This window comes from Castor canadensis, chromosome 1, assembly GCF_047511655.1.
Source record: "Castor canadensis chromosome 1, mCasCan1.hap1v2, whole genome shotgun sequence".
NCBI lineage: Eukaryota > Metazoa > Chordata > Mammalia > Rodentia > Castoridae > Castor > Castor canadensis.
In genome coordinates, this window is record NC_133386.1 from 156,620,599 (window position 1) to 156,637,835 (window position 17,237).

At 39.4% G+C, this 17,237-nt stretch overlaps 2 protein-coding genes across 6 annotated transcripts in view; one reads left to right on the plus strand and one right to left on the minus strand.

The window, feature by feature from the left end:
• Nucleotides 1-10,987, minus strand: part of Uevld (UEV and lactate/malate dehyrogenase domains) — a 65,574-nt gene extending 54,587 nt beyond the window's left edge. For all 5 annotated transcript variants that reach the window (XR_012435899.1, XR_012435898.1, XM_020180182.2 and 2 more), the window contains exons 1-2: nucleotides 10,838-10,987; nucleotides 2,426-2,510 (exon numbers count right to left, since the gene is read on the minus strand). Coding sequence is in view for 3 of the 5 variants with exons in the window: in XM_020180182.2 (XP_020035771.1) it covers nucleotides 2,426-2,510; nucleotides 10,838-10,879 (127 nt within the window). In the remaining 2 variants the exon portion in view is untranslated. The remainder of the gene's footprint in view (nucleotides 1-2,425; nucleotides 2,511-10,837) is intronic.
• A 4,934-nt stretch (nucleotides 10,988-15,921) lies between these two features.
• Nucleotides 15,922-16,864, plus strand: Misfa (mitochondrial sheath formation associated). Its single transcript, XM_074042784.1, has 3 exons — nucleotides 15,922-15,990; nucleotides 16,542-16,630; nucleotides 16,858-16,864. The coding sequence occupies exons 1-3, from the start codon at nucleotides 15,922-15,924 to the stop codon at nucleotides 16,862-16,864; spliced, it is 165 nt and encodes a 54-aa protein (XP_073898885.1).
• Nucleotides 16,865-17,237: the final 373 nt, after the last annotated feature.

Here is a 17,237-nt window from a genome sequence, read left to right on the forward strand (position 1 = left end):
ACTAAGCACCCCAACATCTGAAAACATCTGCATATCAGATTCACTAGATAGCCCAGGTTGGCCTGGAACTCATATGAAGTCCACGCTGTCCTCAAACTAATGATAATACTGCCTGTCTCCCAAATGCTGGGATTACAGGCATGTAATACCATGCTCAGCTGCTGTGTAATCTTTAGTGAGTTATTGAAAATATCTGAGCCTCAGTTTATCTGAAAAATGAAGATGATAATATCTCACAACTTTAGTTGTAACAAAAATGTAAGATAATGTAGATGAAACATTTGGGAGCATATCTAACATTCAATAAATACCAGCTATCATATACTTCATTCTAAGCATTTTTGCAGCACAAAATAAACAAGTACTAATCAAGACAGGTCAGGGCCTGTGAATTTAACTCAGTGGTAGACCACTTGCCAGCATGCATAAGGGCCTGGATTCTATCCCCAACAAAAAAGGGAGGGTGGCAGACACAAATAAATCAGAATCTAATTAATTTCTTCCCCATATACAATTGGCTATTTCTCAGTAACTCCTCAGGATGTTTAATACATAAATGTGAATTAGATACAATTCCTTAACTCAAACTAATTCAAACTTAAAACATACTTCTATAGATCGGGGGTGTCTATCAGAAGCTGAGGTTCTGATGCTGGATAGAAGGCCACGCTATTGCTGGAGGACTCTCAAGAGCCCAGCCCTATTTATTCACGGTAGACGTGGAAGCCTCAGGCCCGAGTTTTTGAAGCAGGTCACCCCTTCCAATCCAGTCAAAAACAACTGTAACAGAGCCCTGCCAGTGTGCAGGCCAAAGATTTCAACTAAACTAGGACATACTCTGCAAAAAGTATATACAGAGGGCTGGCTCCCATCTCTGAACTGTACCTTCTGCAAGGGGGATGGGCAGCCTGTTGGAGGCTGCTGGAATTGGGGGGGGGGGGTGCCTCCAAAGTCTGGTTGCTCCACATGGACAGATGGGAAAGCTGCACTCACTACTTAGCCAAGTAAAATCTCAGAAGGAGAGAGGAAAAGGGTTCTTATTCTGTTGAGTCCTGTGTCCTCAAAGTCTTCATGACAACCGCAGACATGCAAAGCTCTGCAACTCTCCAAGGTTCCTTTCCTGGTGCCCTAGCTCAGTCCCACTCCAGAGCCTTGCCAAGTTACTCTCAACACCTCCAAAATAAAAAATTTAAAAAACAAACAAAAAAAACATATTTAGGTAGAAAAAAGAAGTTTTTCCAAACTGCATCTTGACTTCTTTGTGGGTCTTGAAATCAATTTAGGAAGTCTTAAACCAGTTTATTTTTAAATGAGATGAAACAACAAAGAAAATACCAGAATTGACAAGTGTTTTAGTTATGTGTTTATAAGATTATGATGTAAAATATTGCTTTGAACAGTGGGTTGTGGTAAAAAAGTTTTTTTGAAAGATAACAAAGTAAAATCTTAGATAATCCAGATCCTCTCTATTAAGTGAATTAATTTTGTTATTAGTAATTTAGAATTTTTACAGGTGTCAGTAGCTCACGCCTATAACCCTAGCTACTCAAGAGGCAGAGATCAGGAGGATCGCAGTTTGAAGCCAGCTGGAGCAAATAGTTCTGTGAGACCCTATCTCAAAAAACCCTTCAAAAAAATAGGGCCTATTTATTATTAATAGGGCTGGTGGAGTGGCTCAAGGTGAAGGCCCTGAGTTCAAGCCCAGCACAGCAAATAATAATAGTTATCATATTTAGAATCAGGTAGTAGGCAGAATAAGGGCCCTCCAAGATGCCCATATCCCAATGCTTGAGATCTGTGAATATATTATCTGACTTGGCAAAGGGACTTTTCAGATGTGATTCAAATAAGGACTCTTGAGATGGGAAAATTACCCAGTATTCTTGGGGTAGGTCTAATCTAATCACACAGGTCCTTATAAGCAGAGAACTTTCCCATCTGTAGTAGAGGGAGATTTGAATACAGAATAATGGTTACAGGTGTGCAAAGCTGCTGGTTTTAAAAATGAAGAAAGGAGACCAAGAGTCAAGGAATTGTGGAAGACCTCCAGAAATTAAAAAGGCAAGGAAAAAGATTCTCCCCAAGAGCCTCCAGTAAGGAACAAAGACCTGCTGACAGCTTGATTTTTAGCTCAAACATCTAAGCTTTCACAACTTGTGCTAGACTTTTAGACTACAGAACTGTAAGATAGCAAATTTATGTTTTTTAAACCACTAAATTTATGTAATTTGTTCCAATAGCAATAAAAAGCTAACATAAAATATACTGCACTGTATTAACTTAAATTTCTTCATAAACCAAAAGTCTGATGTTTTTAAACATCAGAGATAAAAGAGAAATGAGAAACAATGTTTTCGTAGCTTTCTATGGCCAAATAATTAATGACTCAAATAATGCAGCAAAGATTAGATGTTATTATTCTTACCATAGGTGTCCATGGAGTATCTGAAATGTGGGAAAAACATATTTACATTCTTCAGTTCTTCCACAGTTAGATCCCTGAACTTGTACTGAAAAAAGAAAAAAGAGCAAGGGATAAAACCAAAGCTATAAACAACAAAACAATTACAGTAACATTTACTAAACATTTACTGTGTAGTAGACCCTAGAACTTTATAAGCATGAAGAGTATTTGATTTAATCTTTTTTTTCCCCCTGTGGTACTAGAGTTTGAACTCAAGGCTTACACCTGGAGCCACTCCACCAGTCTTTTTTGTGAAGAGTTTTTCGAGATAGGATCGCACAAACTACTTGCCCCGGCTGGCTTTGAACTGTGATCCTCCCGATCTCTACTCCTGAGTAGCTAGGATTATAGTCAGAAGCCACTGGCACCCCAGCAAAATCTTTTAAACTCTGACCCTAACAGATAAGTAGGGCTTACAGCTGCTCTGTTTTACAGAAGAAGAAAATGAAATCAAGAATCCATGTAATTTGCTGAGTCAAGAGCAAGTAAAGTAGTTAAGCCTGAGCTCAAATTCAGGACCTGGCCTTTAACTGCTAAATCAAACTGCCTGAAGGCTTAAGAGACAGGACAGGATGTATCACTACTCTCACCACTATTCAAAATCCAATTATTTTTTCTGAATGTCTCATTCACTTGAGGCACCTTGACTTTTCCAACCCAACCTTCTGGTCTTGCATCCTGGGTTTCAAAGGGAAAACAAAAACATACAGTTTGTATAAGGAGCATTCATCCATATGTTCTCCCAGAAATACTACCATGGTTCTTTGAACTTATTTGCAAAGAGAAGTAATACCCACGCTATAGACTTGTGATGAGGATTAATGAAAGGAAAAAATAAAGTCTATTAATATTCTGGAAACAGAATAAAATACTTAGAAATAAATTCAACTGCAGGGTACAAAACTGAGACTGAAAACTAGAAAAAAAATAGCCCTAAATAAATAGAAAGACATCTTAGACCTGAATTTTGTCAAGATGCCAATATTCCCCAAAAGATTCAACACAATCCCTATCAAAACCTCAGTTGGCTTTTTAAAATAAAAATTTGCAAATTGGGCTGGGGATGTAGCCCAGTGCTAGAGTGCTTGCCTAGCATGCACAATGCCCAGGGTTCAAACCCTAGTACCAACACCCTCCTCCAGAAAAACTGCAAACTGATTCTGAAATTCATATGGAAATTTAAAGGACCCAGAAAAGCCAAAGCAATCTTGAAAAAGAACAAAAAGGTTGGAGGATTCACAGAAGACAGGTCATAATCAAAATGAGATATGGAAAAATCAGAACCCCTATATGCATATAATACCACTGCTAGTGGTAAAATGGTGCTGCTGCTTTGGAAAAGTCTTGCCATTCTTTTGTTTGTTTTATGCAGTTTGAACTCAGGGCCTTGCACTTGCGAGGCTTGCTGCACAGGTGCTCTACCACTTGAGACACTCCACCAGCCCTGTTTCTTGTGTTGACTCTCTTCCAAGATAGGGTCTCACGAACTATTTGCCAGGGGCTGATATCGAACTGTGATCATCCTGATCTCTGCTTCCTGAGCAGCTAGCATTACAGGCCATCAGCGCCCAGCGGAGTTCTTTAAAAGATTAAACAGAGTTACCAAAAGACCCAGCAATTCCATTCCTAGGTATATACCCAAGAAAAATGAAATCATACATCCATGTAGAACCTTTTATTTATATAACTGCTCACAGCAGCATTATTCATGACAGCCAATCATAATCCAAATGTCCATCATTTGATGAATTTACCCTACTAAGATGTGTCATAGCCATAAGGTAGGATATTCAGCCATTTAAAGGAACAAAGTACTAATCCATGCTATAGTGTAAATGAACTTTGAAAATACTATGCTAAGGGACACAAAAGGTCAAACACTATATGATTCCATATATATGAAATATTCAGAACAGGCATATCCACAGAAAGTAGGTTAGTGGGTATCTAGAATTTGGGGAGATTGGGAAAAAATGGGGTTGACTGCCAATAGGTCATTTTATTGCTTTCTGAGCCTTAAATTTTTCCTCTGGGGGTGGGGAAGATATAGCTCAACTGCCTACAACAGGTTATGTATGAGGATCTCATGATTAACATATGTAAAAAGGTATTTTAAAAAAGCAGAATATGTATAGAATATGAAGAACAGGCAGGAAATGATGAATGGACATAAAGCATATCTGAATTACAGAAAGGCTTTCTGAAGAAGCTAAGTCTACAATTCAGCAAAGAGTATAGAATGATGTAGAAAATTAGAGGGAAGAGGGACTGTCATTCTATGATGAAGAATCTGACAGAAGAAAAAGCCTGAGATTATAAACAACCTGAGGATCGGAATCATCTTTTACTCATCAGTGTATCCCACTACAGCACTTAGCAAAAGTTACGCCTTTGCTGAAGTATGTCCTTTGGGTGGGAGTTAGCAAGCAGACATATGTATATGAATAGAGTAGATACAGAAAGCAATTATGGTCCATAACACTGAGCATCAAAATTAAGAATTGATCACTATTAAATACAGCAAACTAATGGATGAGTTTCAGATTCATTGTCTGTGATTCAGTTTAAACAAAATTGAATGAAGTCATCCCAACTCCAAATGCTACAAAAATGTACTAAAGGCTGCACTGTTGTCACCTGGAAGATACATATTAACAAAACAAATTTTTTCTTTTTTTCCCCCCAATTATAAGCTATATACTATGTGCTTAACATCCCCAGAGAATGTTATTGAGCTGCAAAGGGCTATATTAAAATTGACTTAATTGTAAAACTGCTTTAAAAGTTTGTCAGAAGACAGCAAAACCAGTTTCTTAGGGCTTGAAAACCCAAATGTTACAAATATTTGGTTTGTAACACATTTAAAAAGACCTATTTTTATCTGTTGTAGTAAAAATTTTATTATTTTCATTATATATGAAACAGTATCTTCTTAGTGTGATAGTAAGACATAGATAGACACCATTCTCCACGGTCTTCCAACACCAAGAATTCTTCAGTAACATTATCTTAGGAGATGTGCCTGAGACAGTGTCATGTACCTAAAGGGTACCTGGCTAAGGTACCCTTGACCTGGTTAAGGAGGAAAACTGGCCTGAGATTCTAAAACTGAAGCAATTATACTGTTGTTTAAAAAAATCAGTAAAGGGGCAGGGGAGCAGTTCAGTGGTACAGCATGCATGAGGCCTAGGGTTCAATCCTCAGAATCAGGGGAAACCAGTAAGAATGGAAAACTGAGAAGTTTTGTTTTGTTTTGCTTTGCGGTGCTGGAGCTTCAACTCAGGGCCTACACCTTAAGCCACTCCACCAGCCCTTTTTTGTGTTGGATTTTTTTTCTAGATAGGGTCTCAAAATCTTTTGCCTGGGCTGGCTTCAAACCATGATCCTCCTGATCTCTGCTTCCTGACTAGCTAGGATTACAGGCATAGGCCACAGGTGCCTGGCTGAGAAGTTTAATAAAATTTTAACTTTACTGTGCTACAATATATTTACTCAAGAGACTGATGTGTATGATCATCAAGGTTACTCTCCTATGACACTGCTCAAATGTAGGACACACTGAGAAATGCTTTGTAGCATCATTTCATAAAATAAAATTTTAGCAGGAAGTAGTGTTTTAGATCAAGTCCAATCTTATCATTTTTATGAGTGAGCAAATCTAGGTTATTTGATAATGATTTATATATATTATATGCAATCATTATAATTTTGAATAATAATAAACACTGGTAAACCAACTTATCCACTTAAACTAAATAAAAAACAGCACTATCTAACAAAGCTTTCTGCCATGATATGAATTATCTACATGTACACTATCCAATACAATAGCCACAAATACATGCAGCTATTAAGAATTCAGTTGTGGCTAGCAGGACTGAGAATATTGAGTGTTTTTTTTTTTTTTCTGGTGGGGCTTAGGTTTGAACTCAGGGCTTTGTGTTTGGAAAGTAGGCACTCTAGAGTTTGAACCATGCCTCCATTCCATTTTTGCTATGGTTATTTTGGAGATGGGGGGTCTCATGAACAGTTTGCCTGAGGCCTGGAACCATGATCCTTCCAATCTCAGTCTCCCAAATAAATAGCTAGGATTATAGACGTGAGCCACCAGTGTCTGGCAAGACTCTCAACTTTAAATTTAATCTAGGTTTGGTTAAATAGCCACATGTGGCCATACTGGCAGCACAGATCTAGAATTTTTCCAGTAACATCTCCCTGAGGACTCCTATGGTCTCCTGTTAAGCTGCCTCCTCTGAATTGTGTTATCCATTCCTTTACTTTTTCCCTCCAAAGTTTTATCATGTATGTGTGTATGTGTATTCCTAAACAACATACTGTTTATATGTTGTTTAAGTTTTCCTTGTTTATCAAAATATAATTTTGTATATAACCTCCAATTTTTTCAGTTTCTAAGATTCATTTTATTGATGCACGCTATATATGCATGCTATAGATGAATCAGTACATGTAAGGTTCATTCATTTTTCACTACAATATAAGTGTTTTCTATTGTGTGAATACAACAAATTATTCTGTCTCCTATCAACATTTGGGTTGTTTCTAATTTTTAGTTATAATTCTACAATAAACATTCTAGCATGAGGGTTTGATGGTACATGCATATAATCCAAGCACGTGGGAAGCAGAGGCAGAGGGACCACAAGTTTGAAACCAGCCTTGGCTACATAGTAAGACTCTGTCTCAAAAATAAATAAATAAAAATAAAACATTCTTGCACGTCTCCTACTATGAATTCTCTACATCTATCTCTAGATGTAGAAGGGAGGACATAAATTGATGAAATAAAGTCAAACTTTCCCAAAAATGAATAAATGACCCTCTAGCCACAAGCACTGTTTAAAATTCCCATGAATTTCAAATCATTTGAAATTATGTCAATCTAATGAGATGAAAATGGTGTTTACTATGGTCTTAATTTTCTCTCTAGGATTACAAATGAATTAAGCAAATTTTGTTTCCTTTTTTTTAATGCTTACATTTTGCCCAATGTTCTATTTACTGGTTTTAATACTGATTTTTTGTCAGTTATGATGTTGCAGATATTTTGTCTAAGTTTGTATATTTCCTCTACACTCTCTTCACAGTGTCTTATGTAAAAGTTCTTAATTTTAATATAGTCAAATTAGTCAGCTCTCCATTTGTGTCGTTTAAAAATGTTTGCGTAGTCTGAGTCCATAAAGATTCTTTCCTACATTTATCTCTGTAGGTTTTGTTTATTTTGTGCGTGTGTGTATATATGTGTGTGGTACTGAGGTTTGAACTCAGGACCTCACACTTGCTAACAGGCACTCTACCACTTGAGCCATTACACCAGCCCTGTTTTGTGTTGGGTATTTTCGAGATAGGATCTCCAGAACTATTTGCCTGGGACAGGCTTTGACCTGCAGTCCTCTAGATCTCTGCCTCCTAATTAGCTAGGATTACAGGTTTTTCTTTTCTTCTTTTTTTTAATCAGTCTTAGTTTAGAACAAATCTCTCAGGTTTTACAGTTGTCTTTTGCATTTAGGTCTATAATCCACTGGGAAATTTTGTTTGGTAAGGACACAATTTCATTTTTTTCCCCATATAATCATTTGACTCTGAATTCTCCTTCCTTCAGTTATGTCATGCCTCTTACTCTGTATTTCAAATATGTGAATATGATTTTAAGCCTTTTAGTCTGTTTCATGGGTTAGTATATCAGTCCTATGCCAAGTATAGATATTTAGACAGTAAATCTTTTGTCTTTGTGGGGAAGGGGAATGGGTCTTGAACTCATTGCTTTGCCCTTGTAAAGCAGGTGCTCTACCACATGAGTCACACCTCCAGTCCATTTTACTCAGGTTATTTTGGAGATGGGGCTCTCTCGAACTATTTGCCTGGCTGGCCTCAAAACTCAATCCTTCCAATCTCAGCCTCCTAAGGAGCCATAATTACAAGTATGAGCCACCAAAGCCTGGCTTAAGACACTGAATCTTTTTTTTTTCCCTTTTTCTTTTATTATTCATATGTGCATACAAGGCTTGGTTCATTTCTCCTCCCTGCCCCTACCCCCTCCCTTACCACCCACTCTGCCCCCTCCCTCCCCCCCCCAATACCCAGCAGAAACTATTTTGCCCTTATTTCTAATTCTGTTGTAGAGAGAGTATAAGCAATAATAGGAAGGAACAAGGGTTTTTGCTGGTTGAGATAAGGATAGCTATACAGGGCATTGACTCACATTGATTTCCTGTGCGTGGGTATTACCTTCTAGGTTAATTCTTTTTGATCTCACCTTTTCTCTAGTACCTGTTCCCCTTTTCCTATTGGCCTCAGTTGCTTTTAAGATATCTGCTTTAGTTTCTCTGTGTTGAGGGCAACAAATGCTAGCTAATTTTTTAGGTGTCTTACCTAAAGACACTGAATCTTAATTACTATAGTACTGACATTTGGTAGAACAAGTCCCTGTACCTATTTTTCTTCTGTAAGAATATCAAGATTATTCTTAGTCTTCTGCAGAATCAACTTAAAAAGTTCCCAAATAACCAATTAGAATTTTTACTAGAATTGCATTGACTCTATATATCGATTTGGGGAGAACTTTCACATGAAGTTGGGATACCTATCCATTTAGGTTTTCTTTTATTTGTGTTTCTTAGGATTCTTCAGTTTCCATACAGTTGCTTGGTTTTTGCTGGGTTTTTTTCCTCCTTTTAGGCAATACTTGGGTTTGAACTCAGGTCTTGCACTTGCTAGGGAAGCGCTCTACCACTTGAGCCACACGTCCACTCGAGTCGCTTGGTTTTTCATGTTCTGTCCACAGATTTTTCTACACTAAAATTTCTAGATATTAAGTTATTGTATTATTTGCCTAGTGCAGAGGCTAGGAATCTCAGAAATATTTGCTATACTGATTGGTTTCCTTAATTTATACAAATTTATACTAAGAACCTGTAGGAGTCTGGGGATGTAGCTCAGTGGTACAAAACGTGCTTAGAAGGCCCTGAGTTCACTTCTAGCAGCAAAAAACAACCACCTAAAAATCTACCTAAGGGCCAGACTCCATGCTACTCACTGAAATTCCTCTATTCTATTTCCCTTCACTCCAGTTCCACTTAAGCTTTAAGGAATCTTTCAACTGGACAACCATCATGTGCCCCACAGTAAAACTTGACAGACTGGGTCCTTTAATTTCATCTTCTTTGAAGAGAAGAAGGTTAGTAATCCCGAGCATAATACTTCTCTTCCTGCAAGATCTACACCTGTCACCATAGATAAAATTATTGCAATCAACTACAGAAACAATTTTAATTTGGGGGGCTTTCAAACCTCCCACAGGTGTAAAAACTGTCCCAACAAAGAGACAGAGATGTCCAACAAAGATAGCATAAATGCATGGTTTCCGCACAGGGAAATCTTAAGAAACATTAAGAATCACTTAAGGAAGCCGCCTGAGGTTCATGCCTGTAACGCTAGCTACTTGGGAAGCTAAGACCGGGAGAATAACGGTTCGCGGCCAGCATAGGCAAGTAGTTCTGCAGACCCTCACCTCCAAAATAACCAGAGTAAAAATGGACTGGAGGTATGGCTTAAAGCGCCTGCTTTGCAAGTTGTGAGGCCCTGAGTTTGAATCCCATTTCCACCAAAAAAAAAATCACTTAAGGAGGAAACTCATGAAAAGGAGGATTTCTGCAGACTGCACACTGGTGGGGATCAGGGATTCTGGACTGGGTGTTCCGTTGCAGGTGCGTTCTGTCTTCTGACCTTGGAAACACACGAGTGGGGCCCCAGAAATGTAGGTCAGCCTTCTGGGTCAGTCCTCTCATTCTTCAACTTTTCAACATTGAGAGGCTCTGGCTTCCTTAGTACCACGTGGTCGGGCACAATGCTAGAAGGGAATGCAAAAGCAAGTGCACATTCTCTACCACCAAAAGCACTCACAGGCGGACTGGGGCGTGGGGTCAGGGGTACAGCGCCGGCCTAGCAAGCGCCAGGCCCCGAGTTCAAACACCAGCACCGCCAAAAGATTTCGCATTCGGAGTAAAGTTGGTAAAAACTGTGACACCGATTATCTCTAAAGAGAGTCATTCACTCCTCCAAGGAGTCTCAGAGTCGGGTCTTCCAAGGAATGAGGCAAAGCAATCTTCTCAAAAGAGAGAGGTGTGGTCACAGGGTCAGCAGGTGCGGAGGGTTGTCTAAGACCAGGGCAGAGGTGGCATCCGGGACGTGGGAGCCGCGGGCTGAGCCCGCGCCCGGCTTCTGCGGGCGGAGAGGGGAGGTGGCCTCCGAACCCTCGGCCTCCCTGGGCCGCCGCTCCGCGGGCTTCGGATCAACCGGCCACCGCTCCAAGCGGTGACACACCCCTCCCTCCCGACCCTTGACCCCTGACCCCACCTTGCCAAGCAGCCGTCTCACATCCTCACAGTCGAACTCCATCTCCAGCCAAGTTCCTGAGCCAGTTGCCCCGACCCAGCCCCTGAACCTTCTTCGGTACGCGCTCCGGGACGGACACCGCGAAGGACCAAACTACCTGCGCCTTAAAGCCCCGCCCCTTCCAGTCCTGAAATTCCAGCCGGAACTGGAGCCCCGCCCACAGGCAGGCCACGCCTCTCGCGAGAACTCGCTATGGCAGCGGCTGCAGCGTGGGTGCTGGAGATCCACCAACCACAAACCCAGAAGGCTATGAAGGCAGAGATAGGAAGGACCTCCGAGGAGCAGAGTATGGGGATAGATAAAGACCGAAAAATTGTAGTTGGCTTTGGGGAGGAGGTAATGGCAGTTCAAAGGCAAAATTTCAAGGTGTCAAAATGGAAAACAGAGTCATTGTTATAGGAAACTCCAACGGGACTCGAGGAAGCAACACTTTATTGTGCCGGCTTGTAAGGCTGAGATCCTAGAACAAAGGAGTCTCACCTTATATATCCTTGCAAGCAGGTTACAGAAGAAAAAGGCAAGGTTTAATTCATATGTGGTTACATGTAACTGTATTGGCTACTTCACCCCCAGTACTACGTGACCTTCACATTTTAGATTTTTAAGTTTTATTTCACTGCTGTCCCATCCCTTCCCCCCTGCTACTTTATCAGAACACAGGCCTGTCTGTTTCTTTTCTGGCCCTCCTTCCTGCTAAATCAGGAGGAGCGTTGTCAGATAACAGGGAAAGACCATAGTATGAAGGTGATGCCAATGGAAGAGGAGGCCTTTTTTTTTTTTTAAGGCGGGTCCTCATAACACTGTTGGTGGTTGATTGGGCTGGTGCATTGGCTCATGTCTGTAATTCCAGCTCCTATGGAAGCAGAAGCAAAAAAGGACTGAGAATGTAGCTGAAGTGGTATATTGCCTGCCTAGTAAGTGCTAGACTTTGAGTTCAAACCCCAGTATCACCAAAAATAAATAAATATCTTTGTTAGTGACAAAGTTTTCTCTCTCACTTTGTTAGTGAGAGAGAAAACAAAACAAAACAGACTTTCAGGGGAAAGTTTTGGAAATTATAGAGGAAGAAGATTTGTGGATAAGGTCATCTGGAGAAGGAAGGTGAACAAGAGATGGCGGATACAACTGGCTGTTGTTTGGTCTCCTTCGCTTGTAGAGCTACTTGCCTGCTCTGTTTCCCTGGGTTGAGGCACTGGGACTAAAAAATTGCAAGAGCTGGATATAATTGTCAAGCGGTTGGTCAGTCAAGAGGGTGATTGTATTTATAAAACAAAGAAAAGGCAGGGATGCTGTGACTCAATTGGAAGAAAAAATTCTAGAAGGAGCATTTATTCATTAAAGAAAATTGTTTAGCATCTACTATTTGCTAGCTGTTTTTCTAGGTCTGATGACACAATAGTGTACAAAATGGACAAAAATAACTGCTGTTGTCCTTACTGTCATTCTTTTATTAAAAGAGGGAGATCAAAATAAATATATTAATTAGGACTGGTGAGTGGCTAAAGTAGCAGAGCACCTGCCTAGCATGCATGAGGTCCTGCTGTCTGTATGCTATTCCTCCAATATGTAATGCTTTCTACCCCTTCCTCTTGCTCCTAGTTAATAACTTTTTTAAACTTTCCCAGTCCAAATTACTAGGTACTTTCTGTCTGTTGACAGGACCTTGACTAATTCATTAGGAAAAGATGAAATAAGCTATAGAATATTATGCAGGAATTTAAAAAGAATAAATTAGACTTCAGCTTCTGCTGGTGAAGAATGAACTTTTATAGAAAGTACCTTATCTCCATGAGCAAACAGAAAATAGCACAAAGTATATGAAGTAATTGTTTTCAGATGTTGTACAACAGGCAGCATAAGAATTGTGAACAGCTGGGCACAGATGGCTTATGCCTGTAATCCTAGCTACTCAGGAGCCAGAGATCAGGAGGATCACAGTTCAAGGTCAGCCCCGTGCAAATAGTTTGAGAGACCCTAGCTCAAAAAAAAAAAAAAAGAAAAGAGTGGGGCTGGTAGTGTGGCTCAAGGTGTTAGGCCCTTAGTTCAAACCCCAGGAATGCAAAAGAGAGAGAGAGAGAGAGTTGTGAATGTTGGGAGAAAAGAAACAGATTAAATGAGTCCTAGATTTGTCCCAGCTTGGAGGAAGTTTTCAGACTACATCACAGAGAAGGGTCATCCAAACTGAGAGTCCTGCTGAGTTGAAGAGAAAGATAGTACAGTACGAAGGAAGCCAGAGTGCCAGGAATTTGCTTCAGAGGGAAGAACTTTACAGAGAAAGAACTAAGAAGAGGAAGCTTCACAGAGAAAGAACTCAGATCTTCCTAGGGTTCTCAGGAGTCTTTTACTGTGTTCCATTTGTAAATACATGGGATAAAACTCCATGATGCCTGGGAAAGAACTGTCCAAGGTAGTAGACCATATACTTGTTCAAGCTCCTGTAGCCCTGGGATATTCCCCAGATTGGAATATCTATTATAATAGACATTAGAGAAAGTGTTCAGAGGGTCATAGCCCATTAGTGGAGGTGATTAACCCAATAATACTACTTCTCTAGGCCTACCATAACAAAGCTTAAAATAAGTCTCAGAAGAATTAAATGGATCCCAAGTAGCTTAACAGCATTTTAGGACAAAATCCAACACTCTTGTAAGGAATATGACAAAAATCCAGCATTCAACATTGTAAAATTCACCATGTTCAACATCCACTTAAAAGTTATTAGACATTTAAAGAAGTGGGAAATATCACCTATGACAAAGAGAAAAATCAACAATCAAAACACCTAGAAATTACAAAGATGATGGATTTGCAGACAAGGTCCTTAAAATGTTTACTATAAGTCTTATTAATTGCTCAGAGATGTAAATAAAACCTGAACATAATCCAGAGAAACATGAAAGTTGTAATTTAAAAACCTACAAATTGAGCTTCTAGAGATGAAAAATATAACATCAGATGGAAAACCCATTAATCTTCAGGGATTAACAGAAGATTAGACACTGTAGGGGAAAAGATAAGTGAATTTGAAGACAACAATGGAAACTATCTAAAAGTATAAAGAAAAAAAGACAATATACAGGACATCAGCAAGCTATGGGATGTTCTAACATACATACAAGGAAGTTCTTAGAAGGGGAGACAGAAAAAAATTGAAAAAATAATAGCTAAACATTGTCTCCAATTTGATGAAAACTATAAACTCACAAATCCAAGAAACTCACTGAACCTCAGATATAGGAAACATGCAAAAAATTTCACTAAGACACATAAAAATCAAACTTCTGAAAACTACTGATAAAGAGAACATCTGACATTTACCAAATGTTCTGGGTATCTACCCTAGCCAAATTAAAAGTTATGTTCACATTACACAATTATTTATAACACCCCTTCATCATAGTTCCAAACTGGAAACAATGTAAATATTCTTTGACCGGTAAACTGACATGTCCATACAATGAACTACTATTCAGTAAAACAGAACAAACTACTGTACAACAACATGGATGAACTGCAAGAATATTATACTGAGTGGAAGAAGCTTATGGTCCTATTTACATGAAATTCTAGAAAATACAAAAGCACATCAGTAGTTTCCAGGAGCCAAGGACATGAGGGGCTCCTCTAAAGAGCATAAAGCAATATTGTGAGATGATCAAAAATGTTTCCATCCTGATTGTGGTTGTGGTTACAAGATTGATACATTTTTCCAAAACTCATCAAACTGTACACTAAGAATGAGTGAATTTTATCATATGTAAATTGTCCCTCAATAAAGCTTATTATTAAAAGCAAAAAAAGAATGCGTAGGGTATTTTAAATCAATTAACTCCAATGTTCATGATGTACTGTTATAGGAGAAAATCAATTTGCATAGAAGCATGTGTATTATTATCACCTTTAATAAAACAATACTGGGGGAAAGCCCCTCTTTGTCCCTCTGTATGTGTATTGATGTTTGCAAACTCAAGAAGCAATCCTTGGCTGAAGGATACATACCAGGCTGATAACATTGGTTACATTATGGGGTTGAGAACTGAGGGGAGAATGCTAAGCTTTTCTTATACGTCTTTGGATGGTTTCTTGTTTTACAGTAAGCACTATTTTCATAGTCAAAAATAATGAAACTAAAGGATATACATAAATAATATAGAGGGAGGTGTATGTTGTAGGGAGAACTCTGGGGGAGGGAGCTGTCCACCAGTCATTGTACAGAGGTCAAAGAGAACAAAATGTGGTTGTTAGAATTGACAAAAAAAACCAAAAATGTTTATGACTTCTGAAAGCATTTAAGTAGTGGGGTGGGGCTAGAAATCTAAAAGAAATCAGAAATCAGAAAGAACCACACCACCAACTGGAGATTTTTTTGAGGAAAGAATGGTGATACTTGTAGATTTTTTTGACAAGAAAAGAAAACCAATGAAGAGGAACTGACCGAAGGTGTGAAGATTTTGGGTATCGAATAGTGCTAAGAAAGCCTTCAAGATGGAGGTGTTGTAGGAACAGAAATAAATGTACATTTCCCTAGAACTCAATGTGTTTCATTCACAGGTGTCATAGACCTGGCAATAAACCTTTCCAAATCTGTGTTTCTAATCATAAAAACAAAACTTCCTAACAGGTAGCTGTGCCCCAAGCCTTGGCCTAATTGGAGCATCAGCAATGTGCCCTAGTGCAAGTCACGTAGGTTCTCTAAGCTTAGTTTTCTTACTGGTAAAATGGGGCTAATAATGGTACGCCACCTCACCTCCTACTGTTGCTATATGATAATGTGTACACAGAGATTTGGTTGCTGCTCTGCTACTGGTCTGGGGACAGTGTCTCTGGTGAGTTGAGAGTCTACACCGTATACCCAATGATGTCACAATGCCCTGCTAGACTCCAACTTCTCCATTACAGAGTTGTGGATCCTTTGGGGCCAAGGAATGGAACTGACATGTGAGACCTCTATCAACTGAATATTTCATGAACACACTCTTTTGTCAAGATCTTGGTGAAGTCTCTCATTGTGCAAGTGTGTCTTGGAAATTATTTTACTTTTGATCATGATCGTGCTTGGCTGGATGCTTTTTGTTGGACTTGCATGTTACATGGGCACATTTCCAGAACTAATGGTAAGTAATGGCCTTGTATTTAAACCCCTGAAGGTCAGTATAGTAAGTCAGGTTCAGTTCTAGCTCTACCTCACCCTCCCATGTGGGATTTGACCAAATAAAGGTTGGGACATGCTTCTCTTTAAGTTTTCAACTCTCTCTCTCTCTCCCTCTCTGTCATTTCTCTATGTATCTATCTCGATCTCTCTCATCTCTCTGTCTCCACTCCCTTGGATACAGAACTTCACTTGTTTTAAGGCAATATAGAATTTACAAGGGATCTGCTGGAAACAGTGGTTGGCTTCTGAGTTTCAAGCCAGTCAAGGAGTTGCTATTAGGAAGGGGAGTCAGAGGGCTGGTAGAGTGGCTCAAGCAGTAGAGTGCCTGCCTAGCAAGCATGAGGCCCTGTGTTCAAACCCCACAACTACCAAAAAAAAAAAAAACATACAAAGGGGAATTGGGACTGGGGGCACCTTTCAGCAACCCTTTTGGTTACCCAACAGAGGCACTGACTCTGTGGGGCCAACAAACAAGTGGAACCATCCCTACCTTTAATTTTCTTTCTGATTCAGCCTCCAACTCTAAAGTGGAAAGAGAGGTGGCCTGTTAAGGAGAGCAAGGCACGACGGAGGAGCCACGCTTTGGAGAAAGAGCTTTTGCGGTGAGTAGGTAATCAAGTCTATTGGGCTAGGTTCTCATTTCACAAATATCTAGTAACAGGTTTTTTGGTTTTTTTTTTTTTTTGCTCTAGTTATTTTTTGGATAGGATTGGCTGTTTTGCCTCAGTTGGCCTTGGACCATGATCCTCTTGCTTGTGCCTCCCTTATAGCTGTGATTACTGGCCTATGTCCTAACATGGACTAATATTTTTTATGCCCCCTTTGGCAGATTTTGAAACAGGAATTAACATGCAATTGAGTTCAAGTCCTCATTTTGAAACTTACTAGATGATCTTCGGAAAGTTTAACTTTTCTGAACCTCAGTTTCTCATCTGTGCAGTGGGAGATCGCTCAGTATCTTACTATTTTGCAAAGATTACATTTAGAAATTTATGTAGGGTATTTAATGCAAAGCTTAACAATTAGTATTTAGTAAACTACTAATAACTAAGCAAAATAATGAATCTATCAACAAAGATCTGCTGGTGACAGTGGCCTCAAGTATTTACCAAATGCTATACAACTGGTTCATTGGTGAAAGTGTGACGCAAACACAGAATCCTGGACTTGATATCCTCTCACACGCATTCCACTGGAACAGCCTGCCTA